A 14,057-nucleotide genomic window follows, 5' to 3' on the forward strand; every position below is an offset into this window, starting at 1 on the left:
GAAAATAGGAGACAGAGAAATGTATAATGACAATATAAGCTAGGAAATGCGTAACTCTAATTATTACTACGAATGATTTACGGACAAGCTGAAGGAAGTCTCGAAAAGGATGGTTATGTAAATTGTTGATGTAAAAACTACAATTTTATGTATTCTTTCTTTTTCTTTTCTTCGCTATTCTTTTCTTTGTGTGCTATTCTCTCTCGTTTATTTGTGTGCTAGCTTGCTTTTATTTTCTCATGGAACAAATCAATAAAAAAATTTGAAGAGGAGAGGCGACTGTACCCCCCATGAGGTAACGCCTTAGAGTTGTGACCGGGGGGGCTCCAAGGCTCTGTCCAGGGCCTGTTGTGGCTCCATCTGTCAATCTTGGATGGAGGAATTGAGGGGATGCTCGTCCAGTTTGCAGATGACACCAAACTGGGAGGGAAGGCACAAAGGACAGAATCAGGAATCAAGATTACCATTTACAGATTGGAGAACTGGGGGCAAGCTGACAAAATGAATTTCCATAGGGACAAAGGTCAGATTCTGCACTTAGGCAGGAAGAACCAGATGCAGAACTATAGGATGGGGGACATAGCAGTGCATGTGAGAAAGATCGAGGGGTCTTGGTGGACCACAAGCTCCACCTGAGTTCACAGTGTGATGCAGCTGAGAAGAAGCGAATGCTAATCTAGGCTGCATCCACAGAAGTCCAGTGTCCAGATCAAGGGAAGAAATAGTACTGCGCCATTATGACTTGGTCAGACCACACCTGGAATACTGTGTCCAATTCTGGGCAAAACAATTTAAGAAAGATGTTGACCAGCGGGAAGGTGGTCCAATTTTAAGCAGACACAAATTTTAAGCAGACACAAATGCAGGCACAACTTCCCAGAGTCTCATTGAGGGCAAGACCTGGATGATGCTGGTCAACACCATGTCCAGGGCAGCTGTCTCCCAGCTCCATCTGGAACGCAGGATGAGGCCCTCCCTGCCCACAGGCTGTCTCGCCAGAGAGGTGCATGCTCTAGTTACCTCCTGCTTGGACTACTGCCATGCACTCTACATGGGGCTACCTTTGAAGGTGACTCAGAAACTACAACTAATCCAGAATGCGGCAGCTGGACTGGGGACTGGGAGTGGGCATTGGGTCCATATAACACTGGTCCTAAATGATCTTCATTGGCTCTCAGTATGTTCCCGAGCACAATTCAAAATGTTGCTGCTGACCTTTAAAGCCCTAAACGGCCTCGGTCCAGTATATCTGAAGGAGCGTCTCCACCCCCATCGTCCAGCTCAGACACTGAGGTCCAGCTCCAAAGGACTTCTGCTGCTTGCCTCACTGCGAGAAGTGAGGTTATAGGGAACCAGGCAGAGGGTCTTCTTAGCAGTGGCACCTGCCCTGTGGAACACCCTCCCTTCAGATGTCAAGGAGATAAAGAACTACACAACTTTTAGAAGAAATCTGAAGGCAGTCCTGTATCAGGAAGCTTTTAGTTTTTGATGTTTTATAATTTTTTATATGTACTGTAAGGCTCCCAGAGTGGCTCAGGAAACCCAGCCAGATGGGTGGGGTATAAATTTAACAACAAAAACACAAATATTATTATTAGTAGTAGTAGGTGGCGGGTGGCGCTGTGGTCTAAACCACTGAGCATCTTGCAATTGCTGATCAGAAGGTCAGCGGTTCGAATCCCCGCAATGGGGTGAGCTCCCGTTGCTCGGTCCCTGCTCCTGCCAACCTAGCAGTTTGAAAGCACGCCAGTGCAAGTAGATAAATAGGTACCACTGTGGCGTGAAGGTAAATGGCATTTCCGTGCACTCTGGCTTCCACCACGGTGTTCCATTGCCCCAGAAGCAGTTTAGTCATCCTGGCTATCTGTGGACAAACGCCGGCTCCCTCGGCCTGAAAGCAAGATGAGCGCCGCAACCCCATAGTCACCTGACTTATCCGTCATGGGGTCCTTTACCTTAGTAGTAGTATTAAAATCCATTCTCTTTTTTATAAGTATTTTTTATTAGATTTTACAAATAAAATGTCTTTGGTCTTCTCATATCATAAATATGCAAGCAATCCAAATCTATTCCAAATCTATTATCGTGACCTTCCAGGTCTAAAATATCTGTACTTTTCAATGTTATCCATTCCTTTAGCCAGCAGAGACAGGATGCCTCATAATATAATTTTAAATCTGGCATCTCTTCTCAGCCATGAAGATCACTGGGCAATCTTGAGGATCAGGCACTACATCACAACATTGCCAGGGATTGGACTAGATGATCCTCAGCGTCCCTTCCAACACTACAATCTTATAACTCTATTACATTCCCAGCTGCAAGTTATTTGATGGGAAGTGAAACTTTCATTCCAGGTGAAGCTCTTTCCACATTTCAAGCACTATTAGGGTGTCTCTGTCATATGAATTCTTTGATGGGAAGTGAGTGTTTGCTTCAAGGCGAAGCTCTTTCCGCACTCTTGGCATTGAAATGGTTTTTCCCCATTGTGAAGTCTTTGATGTCACAGAAGTGCTTTTCTTGCAGTAAAGCCCATTGTGCATTCTAAGGACAGGTTCTGCCCTTTATTAATTATTTGGTGGGAAGTGAGACTTTTCTTGTGGGTGAAGCTCTTTCCACATTCCAAGCACTTAAATGGTTTCATCCCAAAGGGATTTCTTTTATCAGAAGTAGAATGGGAGCTCTGAGTGAAGTTCTCTCCACTCTCTGAATATTCATATGGCTTCTCCATGTAGATTTTTTCATGGTTTCCTTTGCTCTCAATTTCCAATTTACCACCAGCTGCAATGAAATGAGACATGAATCAGAGCGTCAGGAAGCTATGAAGCCGCCAATTATTGAAAAATGCTCATTAACGCTTGTGAGAGGAAGAACTGAGAGGAGTTAGATCAGAGGGTGTTACTTCAGGGTTCATTGCCTTTGTTGACAGGCATTCAGGGACATCTTTATGGCAACCTGAGATTTGAAAAGCCTATTTTCTGGGATGGATTTTGTTTGGCCCAGCTATGAAATCTGCTCCACCTCTTATGCCAGCCATCTTTTTGGGTCAACCAGAAACACACAGCCAAAATAAAAAAATCTGCCAGAAGCTACTTCCATTTCCCTAACCACTCTGAAGCCCACATTTTAAAAAGGGCTGGGCAGTTCGGACCAGCCTCATCCTTGTTTAAAAAGGCATAACTGGAGGAAGCATATTCACAACAAATCAGTAGATGGCCCTCCATGCAAAGTGAGTCCGTTTGGTTTATTGTGTTTAGCAAACAGCCTTTACAAACATCCATGCAAAGTGTGCTGTGGGGGGATTTGAATCCCTGGGGCCAAAGGTGTGCTGTTGAGCTCTATCAAAATCTGGAAGCTTCATCACATAGAGATTTATGTATGGAATTTCAAAATGTATTTTATGATCGAACAGGGTATTAGAGGTTACTGACTATAACTGCTTCCCAAAGCTCTAGCAGAGTTTCCCTGGCGGCAGACGACAGAACTGCAGACACACTCGGATGCACAGTGAAGAATTACTTTATGCAAACATTTTCAGGTACTACAAACATGTTAGTTGCTACTATTTACAAAACTATTTACAGTTCTTCTCCTTCATTGGCATACTTTTAATCTTATGATAAACAATCCTGCCTCAAATTGCAAACTCACAGCTTCTCCTTTTAACTGCATCTCCAGCTGACTCCAGTTAAACTGTTACTCCCACACATTGAAGAAACTGCTGTAATGCTTTTTTAACTTAAAGGAACCTTATCTGTTTCTTTAAAGAATGTATTCCTAACACCCCTTCTCATTCGAACAGAAACAGATGCAGGATTATGAAACATATACAAACATATTCACATATCATGTAATACAGTTCCCAGCATTGTGACCAGTTCTGCATGTTTTTCAAACGTGACAGGTTTTGTAAAAAATGTCTGCAGTGTTTTGCTTACTTGCACAATACTTCAACATTATCAGGTTTTCTTTCACATTTTATTTTACATTCTGATATTTAATTTCAATATGTTTTGTTTTGCCTTTAAACTGCTCAGAACCCACCAATGAGATTACTGCTTAATTATCCTCCCCCACTTGTACTGGATAATTACATTTCACACCTAAGTCATTGAGGATCTGTACATAATATTTCATTTTGTTACATAGTTCTGCTAATGCACAGTACTCAGCTTCTGTTGAGGACGTAACCACAATTCCCTGTTTTCTGGCAAAGTGGGAAGGGAGCTGCTTACACCCGTAAAGCGTGGAAGCAGGTGGAAGCAGCTCCTCTCCAACTTTCCTGCTTCAAAGCAATCACGGAGGAGGGAAGCGGCTGCAGCGGATTCCCTCCTCCCGGGCTCCCTTTGAAGCAGGAAAGTGGGAGGGGAGCAGCTTACACTCGTGTAAGCAGCTCCTCTCCCACTTTCCTGCTTCAAAGCAGAGGGAATCTGCTGCAGTTGCGAGCAGAGGATCCATGGCTCCGCTTCCTTCCCTCCTCCGTGGCTTGCTCCGAAGCAGGGTGCGGGGGGGGGGGAGAGGGCAGGAAATAGATGTTGGGCAGGAAGACACAAGCACACTTTGACCACTGGAAAGTCCACCTCAGCCTCCCCAGATTTCCACTGAGACGGCCAGGCTAATCTTGATGGCCATAAGAGCTGGAAACTTGCATGGGCTGTTTATTTAAAGATGAAAATATGCACACACATGGATGGCATTGGCAGCTGGAGGAGCAGCATGGTTAAAGAGCAAGTCCTGGTTTCAAGCTGAAGATCAGCTCTTTCACGGTGGCCTCCAACAATCCTTTGGGTGCAAGGGGAATCCCTCCCTCCCTTAATTCAGGATGCTACAGTCTACAGATGCTGTGGCTGCCTGCCCTTTTCCCTGAGCTGTAAAAGCACCTTCAAGAGGGTGGTGGGAGGTGACACAGTTGTCTTCCAGATGTGCAAAGAACCATCCTCCCCACACTAAACATGACAGCAAGCCTCACACTCAGATCTGAAGCGAAAATGGGAACCTAGGAAGCTGCCTTATAAGGAGTCGGACCCACTACTCCATCTAGCTTAGTAATGGCAACACTGACTGGCAGAAGTTTGCCAGGGTTTCAGGCCTGGAGAAGCCGGGGATTGAACGTGTGGTTACAGCTGAGGTTACAGCTGTTCCCTTTTTAAAAAAACTAAGATTGTAGTCCTCATGGTTCTGAAGAAAAGGCAAATTTAAACAGGAACAGAGGGACCTTCCCTGTACCACGTCAGGACCCCTGAGCCCATTGAGCTCAGTTTTGTCTTCACTGATGGGCAGAGGCTCACCTGGGTTTCAGGATACCCACCCTCAGCCCTACCCAGAGAAGCTTTCAAGGACTGAACTTGGGATCTTCTCCATTCTCTCCCCATTGAGCTATGATGGCTCCCTCCCCTGCTCCTCTGCAGGAGGCCTATCTCAGCTTGTCATTATAATGTATATTTGTGAAGGGCTTTTGGAGATGCATATAAAGTCAGGCTCAGCATTATTAACTGGACTTAGATAAGCCATGGTTCCCCTTCCTACCCTCCTCTGAGGCTCGATTTAAAGCAGCAAAGCGGACAGGAGCTGCCCGCTTTGCTGCTTTAAATAGTTTAGTGCAACATTTGATTCAGAATATTTTTTTCCATATTTTCCTCCTCTAAAAACTAGGTGCGCCTTATGGAGCGAAAAATATGGTACATAATAAAAACAAAAATGAAACATACCAATATTCTCCTCCCACAAAGAGACTTAAAAGGATAACATTTAATTGGCCAAAGGCCTGACTGTTAAGTTGTACTTACTTAAACACACTTCCAAACTCTCAGCCAATCAACAGCCCCTCCCCCCAGCTAATATTACCTTAAATCTATTATATTAGTTGATTTACTATTATTACATAAATTACTTTGCTGGAGGAGTATACAACTTTAAATACAAACACCAGACATGCACAAACAATTTCTAAGAGTCTCATGGGAGAGCCAGTGTAGTATATTGCCTAGAGCAGGGATGTCCAACAGGTCGATCACGAGGTTTTGGTAGATCGTTGTTGATCGCTACCTTGCCCTGCCCCGATGTCATCCTTTGGTGAGCTACTGTTTCTTTGACCCCAAAATAATGTAAAAATGTTGCACCCCTCCCCCAAAAAGCTAACCAACCCCCCTAAAAATGGGGCTTTGACCTGAACCCCTAAAAATGGGGGTAGATCACTGCCAGTTTTTAAATCTGTGAGTAGATCGCAGTCTCTTGGAAGTTGGCCACCCCTGGCCTACAGGATTTGACTACACCCTGGGAGACCTGGGTTCAAATCCCTCCTTGGCCATGAAGCTCACTGGGAGACCTTGGGGAGCCTAACCTAACTCTCAGTTATTCTCATGATTGAAAAGGAGGTGAAGAACCATGTGACCCCACAAGAACAGAACAAGAAAGGAGATTCTGACTAAACATCAAGAAGATGCATTGCAGTTGGTTAGACTAGATGACCCTCAAGATTCCTCCCAAAGCTACTATTCTATAATTCCAGGATTTCCCCCACTGTGAGTTATTTCATGGGAAGTGAGATTTCCTTCCAGCTCTTCCCACATTCCAAGCACTGATATGGTTTCTCCCTGTGTGAATTCTTTGATGGGAAGTGAGAGTTTGCTTGAAGGTGAATCTCTTTCCGCACTCTTGGCATTGAAATGGTTTTCCCCAGTGTGAATTCTCTTATGTCGCCATAACTCTTTTCTTGCAGCAAAGCACTTTGTGCATTCCAAGCACTGATACGGCTTCTCCCCTGTATGAATTCTTTGATGAGAAGTGAGACTGTCCTTCCTGGAAAAGCTCTTTCCACATTCCACACACTGGTATGGTTTCTCTCCGCTGTGAATACTCCGATGTCGATGGAAGTATCTGCTTGTAGTGAAGAACTTTCCACATTCCAAGCACTGATATGGTTTTTCACCACTGTGAATCCTCTGATGTAGACGGAAGTATCTGCTTGTAGTGAAATATTTTCCACATTCCAAGCACTGATACGGTTTCTCCCATCTATGAATTATTCGATGGGAAGTGAGATAAGAGCTGCGACTGAAGCTCTTCCCACATTCCAAACAATGGTATGGTTTCTCCCCTGTATGAATTCTTTGATGGGACGTAAGATTGGCCCTCTGACTGAAGCTCTTCCCACATTCCAAGCACTGATATGGTTTCTCCCCACTGTGAATTCTCTTATGTTGATGAAAGTCACTTCTTGTAGTAAAGCACTTCTCACATTCCAAGCACTGATATGGTTTCTCTCCTGTATGAGTTCTTTGATGGGAAGTAAGACTATTCTTCCGACTGAAACTCTTTCCACACTCCAAACATTGATATGGTTTCTCCCCTGTATGAATTCTTAAATGAGAAGTGAGAGGGCTGCTCTGACTGAAGCTCTTCCCACATTCCAAGCACTGATATGGCTTCTCTCCCGTATGAATTCTTTTATGGGCTTTGAGATGTGAGCTGTGATTGAAGCTCTTTCCACATAACAAGCACTGAAATGGTTTCTCCCCTGTATGAATTCTTTGATGGGAAGCGAGATTGCTGCTGTCACTGAAGCTTTTTCCACACTCCAAACACGGATAGGGTTTCTTCCCAATAGGATTTCTTTGATGGGAAGTGGCATGGGAGCTCTGACTGAAGTTCTCCCCACACTCCAAATCTTGATATGGCTTCTCCACTGTGTGGATTTTGTTGTGTTGTCCCTTGTTCTTAATTTCTGATTCATCATCAACTGCAATGAAGAGAGGAACAAATCAGAGCCTAAGAAAGAAATATTTATGGGAAATTCAGATTCAAAAAGCTTGTTCTTGTTTGGGATGAAATTTCTTTGACTCAATCATCAAACCAACTCCATCTGCAAGGTCAGAAGTCTTTTTGAATATGAATTGGATTCTCTACCAATTACCTAGGGTGCAGGGGAGAATTAAACTACTGGGTAATGACAGAATTCTAAATGGGTCTGGAAAATATCTCAAAAAAGCTCAAAACTAAGTACTGCTGATTTCAAAAGATTAAAATGAATATATAGTTCTGAAACTTTGCCTTTAGCTTCAAAGCTACACTGTTTGTAAATCTCCGTTCTCTGTTTGTTTTTTCTATGTGAAATAAAGTGCAGAGAAGCAGAGACAGTCAAGGGAGGAGAACTAATAGATCATAATTAGTAAATCATAGCAAAAATAACAATGAATGCCTTTTGATTTTTTATATGTCATAACCAACAGCTAAGAGACGAAATGTGCAGAATGGTTGGAGAGGTTTGAGAGACTGCAGATGAGAGAATGGACAGAATCTGTTGGGGAAAAACCTGAGTCAGCAGTAGATGAAGAAAAGTCCATAGCTTTACAACTGTATGAAGGGAAGAAAGAAAGAAAGAAAGAAAGAAAGAAAGAAAGAAAGAAAGAAAGAAAGAAAGAAAGCTGTTCCTAAGCCAGAAGCTACAGTTTAGAACTGGATATGGAACAACTGATTGGTTCAAAACAATCAGAAAGCCTATCCACATCCTGATCCTTGTGCAAAAAGAGAGAAGCAGAGGAACAATATCCACAGAAAAAACAGTCCCCAGCCCTCCATGCCAGGTGAGCTGTGGGGGTGTGAGAATCCCAATTGCTCTAGGTGGCAACGTTGGGATCCATCCAAATATGGGAGGTTTGTCCCAGAGAAATATCTATTGAATTCCAAAGCAGATATGATGACCCAAGAGGGAACTTTACCCAGAGAGATCATGGTCCTACAAGTCTCCTCCATGACTTCCTTATGCAGAGCTCTCTGGGCAGGATCCAGCAATGCCCACTCCTCAGCCGTGAAACAAACAGCAACATCTTCAAAAGAAACTGAGCTCTGAAAGAAAAATATCCTTCTCTTAGGCAGCATAAAAATCATTTCCTGCACGTTGCTCTTTTGCTTCCTGCCTGGGTTGTTCTAATCGGATTGGTCTGCCGCACATTCTGATTATTGGTGCTTATTTTATTGAACTCCATATGTCTGTGCAAGTGTTCCAGTTTGCCAAATGGAAGAATCCCTCTCTCCTCTCCCTAAGTTTTGTTCTGGAATGAAAAGACTATCCAGATGTCCTAAAGGCAATTTGTAAGAAATAATACTAACGACATTCAGAGTTAAGGTGATTTGGCAACTCATTATCCTCAGAGCATAACCCTTCATTAATGGCATTTTCAGCCTTTGTTAAGGGCAGCTTTGACAGAAGCAATGCGGAGGGGAGAGATTTGTTCTGTCTTAGAAATGCCCTCTGACCCTCACCCCTCATCCTTCCCCCCCCCCCAAGGCTCCTTCCCCGCACCTGATCCGGTTCCTCAGCCGCTGCTTCCCCTCCACCAGGAGGAAGAGATGGAGGAGGAGGTCTTGCCGGCATCCTTCTTTCACCTGCGAGAGACAAAGGGAAGTGGGGAGACAGGAGTGCAGGATACTTCTCTCAGAGGTGCATTTGGGAGTTTGTCCCCATTTCATATTTTAGTTATGTTCAAATAGATCTCATCTCCTTTGGGTTCTTGGCCCCAAGTGGCTTCTCCCAAAAGATTAGTTTCAGAATAAACAGAATGGAATCAAAAAAAGAAAAACTTCCTTCCTCCTTACCCAGCGGCTTCTCTCTGTTGTCCAACGAAGTCCTCTCTGCCTCAGAGGAATCTGGTCCCGTTTCTGAAGACAGATCCCTTTCCTGAAAGAGCAACAAGAATTTGTAATAGAGAATGTAGAGAATGTTTAAAAAAGGGAAAAGGATGAGCAATTAGAGAACGTGGAGATGGGTTTGAGAAGGAATGGCTGGGGCAAAAAAAAAGGATGGGATTTAGGGATCTTCTCCCTCCTGTTGGAGCCCCTTGGGAGCATCCAGAGGAAAGTCTCTCTCACCTGCTTCTTCTCCGCCTGCTTCCTCTCCTCTGCCTGACTCAGGAGGAAACCTTCGGCCAGGGCCACTGCCTGGGAACTGGTCTCCGCTCCGCATTCCCTCACCCAGCTCTCCATCTCCGCTGGAAGGACAGCCAGGAACTGCTCCAAGATCACCAGGTCCAGCATCTCAGCTTTCGTGTGCCTTTCTGGCTTCAGCCATTGATGGTCAAGGTGGAGGAACCGGCGGCAAACCTCTCGGGGTCCTTCGGCCTCCTGGTGACAGGACTGCCTCAACTGCCGGCTCTGCGCCTCTGAGCGGAGGGTGTCCTCCTCTCCCAGGATCTTCTGCCCAGAGCTTTCCCAGAATCCCCCACTGCTCCCAGTTTCCATGGCATGGCCTCTTCCTGCTCCAGGGCCAGCTAAGTCTTGCTCATCCATCTTTAGGAAGGAATCCATCATTTCTTTGACCAAGTTCTGCCTGTCTCAATTAGAGGTGCTGGCAAACTCTACAAAGGAAATATATTGTTCTGTTATAAAATTGACGCGCTGTCAGGAGAATAGAAAGGTTCTTTGAGCAAGTGTGGATGAGTCTTGCTAGGAACCAGAGTATGAGTACATCACAGGCCAGACTCTGAGCTTTATTTAAGAAGGAAAGGAAGAAGAATGAAGAAGAAGAAGAAATCCTCTTGCCCTCCTGGAAGGAAAGTGACCAGGCCAAAAGTGGAGGCAACGGAAGAGATTTTTGGCAGACAAATGAGCCTGGTGGCTCCTGCCTCTCGGTGTTTTCAGCCCAGGGATAGAAGCAGAACGGTGATGGAGAAGTGAATCATTTGTTCCAAGTGTGGACACTAGTCTCTCTTGAGGGTCCTCATCCTGGGCTCCTCAAGAGTTGCTCTCCCTCCCAGGGCACATTTCTGCTTCTTGCACTTTGCATCTCCAACATCTCCAGACAGACTCCTGGGGTGGGATCCCTTTCCCTTGTTCTGAGGGCCGAATCCTGATCTGGCCAAGCCCCTGAGGGCCACATGCATGAGGCCAAGGTTCCTGTGGGCGGGAAAGTGCTAAAAAGCAAATAAAGCACAACTCAGTTTCTTTCTGTCACTGCAACTTGTTTTAAATGGTTTTAATGGTGTCCTCTTCCCTGGGGAACTTAAGGGAAAGCATGGGTTATAAATTAATAATATTAATAATAATAATAAGTGTTACACAGCTTAACCCTTGCAGAGCCGTATACTTGTTGCTATTTGGAAACCCCTGAGGAGTGGGATTGCCAAGAGAGAGGGGAAGTGACGGAAAGGGAGCCCCAGTTTTCGGCAGAGAAGGAAGCTGTGCTGCGTCCAAAGGATGAAACTCATAACGGAGGAAAGGAATGAGAGGGAGGAAAGAGGAACCGAGTGAAGCATTTCACCTCCTCTTCTAGGAACCTGAAAAGAAAAGCTGTTTCCTGAAAGGACACAACTCCTGACCCTTCTTTGTTTTACCAACTTGGTTTTGTAAATAAAACCTTTCTTATCCGTTCAACGTCTCCCTGAGTCTCCAAGCATCTAAGGTTTCCCTCACACAAAATCCAAGAGAGAACCTGTGGTGGTTAAATATATCTATATCTCTAGGAGTCATAGAGAGTTGGAGGGTTTGCCTCAAATGGTGGAAGAGTCATGACAGGAAGTCTAACTCAGGAGGCGAATGAATTACTGCAGAAAGTTGTCTCTTTTGTGAGGGAAAGAGAGTTCTGTGAGGAGAAGGCCCCACCGTGACCCAGGACTCCTGAAGGGAAGCAGAAACGGAGGGGAAAACCTCTGAGGGAATTTCAGTCAGGAGACAAAATGGAGGAAACCCAAACCTGACAGAGAAGCTCAGGCTTTGAAGGAAAGAGATTCAGTTGGCGGGGAAAAGGGGGACAAGGAAAAAGAGGCTGCGCTGAAGAGAAAACGTCAAATATTGTGAGCCAAAGCTCAGGCGGAAGATGCAGAAAGTGAGACCTAAAAAGAAATGTCCCTCAGGCACAGGAGATGAAGGCAGAGAAGGGAGAAATGAATTCCCTCAGGGGGGAAAGGGGAAATTCCCAGAGACCAGGCGGGAAAAGGCAGGGAAGAAGAAGCCGCCTTTCTGCTTGGTTTGGAAAGGACTTGGAAAGGGGAGAAAATGGAAATCGCTTCAGAGACGCTGGTCAAGCGGAGCAGAGCCGGCCGGGGAGAGAGTTATGGGGAGGACTATAAATGCAATTATTATTATTAATAATAATAATAATGGCAGCCCAGGAGGAGGAGCTGAGGGGATTGAGGGATCTGAGGGCCAAGATGGTGCAAAGAGAGGCCAGAATCCGGCAGGGAAATGGTGGTGGCCTGGAGGCTGAGGCAAAGGAGGCAGGAACTATTATTATTCTTATTTTATTATTCATTTAATTGATTTTCATTTTATGAAATGGCAGGAACTATTCCCACTTGTGTCTGCCTGAACCCACATTCACACAAGTGAATACAAATGCCTTAAATCTGATTATTCTTGCATTTGGAAGCTGCCGAGAGGAGCTCAGAAACTCTGGTGCGGTTTTTTTAAATGTTGGGGCAGATTTTGTTTAAGAGGAGACAGTTCCATCAAGGATGCAAAGACAAGTTATACTTCATTTTTCTATCTGCCACCAGAGAAACCAGTTTCTTAGCTGGTGAACTTTGGATTTTAAAATAATAATAATACTATGCAGATTAGTCCTCTAGTGCCTTTATTTGTTTTCATTCATAGCTGCAGGGACAACTTACAAACACATAAATAAAAATATGTAGGATTATGATGAGGCTCAATTCAACACTTTGCTGATCAAATTAATCAAATTAATTTGTTTAATTTGTATACCATCCTATACCCACAGGTCTCAGGGTGCTCACAACATAAAATCACAATATTAAAAACACAAAATATATAATAAAAACAACAAAAACCAATAACCCCCCCCCAAGAGGAGTCTGGGAAGAGATAGATGTGCAAATACTTTTAGGGAATGACTTAGCCCAGCAGAATAAGTCGCCCAGAGTGGCTGGGGAAACCTACTCAGACAGGTAGGGTATAATTATTATTATTATTAAATGCGGGAACCAGGAGTAGGCCTAAAATTCCCAAGCAACAGGCATGAATAGCTGAGCCACAGGCACCTCAGCCGAGCACAGAGAAAATAATGTAGAGGGGGTGGGGGGAAGTCCAGGGGTCAAGAACCTCCAAAATATATTGTTTTGTTATATTGGTATGAATGCAAACAAAACATCTTTAAAAGAAAATATTTAAAAAGAAAAAACGATGCAGTGGAATTATTATTATTATTATTATTATTGAAGAATTATCATCACCATCACCATTTCCATCCTGCAAAGTACCGTATTTTTCGCTCTATAAGACGCACCAGACCACAAGATGCACCAAGTTTTTGGAGGAGGAAAACAAGAAAAAAAATATTCTGAATCCCAGAAGCCAGAACAGCAAGAGGGATCTCTGCGCAGTGAAAGCTGCAATCCCTCTTGCTGTTCTGGCTTCTGGGATAGCTGCGCAGCCTGCATTCCCTCCATAAGACACACACACATTTCCCCTTACTTTTTAGGAGGGAAAAAGTGAGTCTTATAGAGCAAAAAATACGGTACTTAGCAGAGCAAAGGCAGGATTACTTTTAATTACGCGAAAAGATTGTTCAAAGTCCAGATCTTTCAAAAGAAGATTGACTGCATACCCTCCAACATTTCTCTAATGAATATAGGACCCTCCTATTCCATTATTATTATGATTATTCTATTTATACCCCACCCATTTGACTGGGTTCCCCCAGCCACTCTGGGAGGCTTCCAACATATAAAGAAACATTTAAAAACTTCCATCCTCCACTGGCTCTGGGGTCAGAGAACTGTAGGTTTGGAAGGGGCTCCTGAGGGTCATCCAGCCCAACCCCCTGCGATGCAGGAATCTCAACTCAAGCATCCCAGAGAGAGTCTTTCCAGGGGATCCTGCTCCTCTTTCCAGCAGGGCCTCTCCTGCCTCAGTTTCCTGGGATGGGGAGACCTCCAGTGCTTCTCAGCAGGGCTTTCTGTTCAGTCTCTGAAGACCCCCTGAACACCTGCGCGGCTGCATGTCTGAATGGGCACATGAGTGTCAGCCTGGAGTCCCGATAACTCCCTTGTCTGATTCACAAGTGGTGGTAGGGAAGCTTCACTCCAACTGAGGAGCTCAGCATC

The 14,057-nt window shown here is 44.5% G+C and overlaps 2 protein-coding genes across 2 annotated transcripts in view; both read right to left on the reverse strand.

Moving 5' to 3' along the window:
- The window catches only part of LOC114582717 (uncharacterized), a 40,548-nt gene that overhangs the window by 25,469 nt on the left and 1,022 nt on the right, over nucleotides 1-14,057 (reverse strand). The window lies entirely within an intron of this gene.
- The window catches only part of LOC114581952 (uncharacterized), a 39,124-nt gene continuing 28,570 nt past the window's right edge, over nucleotides 3,504-14,057 (reverse strand). Inside the window, 5 exon segments of the mRNA XM_077917796.1 lie at nucleotides 3,504-7,738; nucleotides 8,718-8,844; nucleotides 9,302-9,384; nucleotides 9,595-9,676; nucleotides 9,868-10,328. Of these exon segments, the coding sequence (XP_077773922.1) occupies nucleotides 6,492-7,738; nucleotides 8,718-8,844; nucleotides 9,302-9,384; nucleotides 9,595-9,676; nucleotides 9,868-10,328 (2,000 nt within the window). The 3' untranslated portion in view covers nucleotides 3,504-6,491.

Source organism: Podarcis muralis, chromosome 13, assembly GCF_964188315.1.
Source record: "Podarcis muralis chromosome 13, rPodMur119.hap1.1, whole genome shotgun sequence".
In the NCBI taxonomy this organism is placed as follows: domain Eukaryota; kingdom Metazoa; phylum Chordata; class Lepidosauria; order Squamata; family Lacertidae; genus Podarcis; species Podarcis muralis.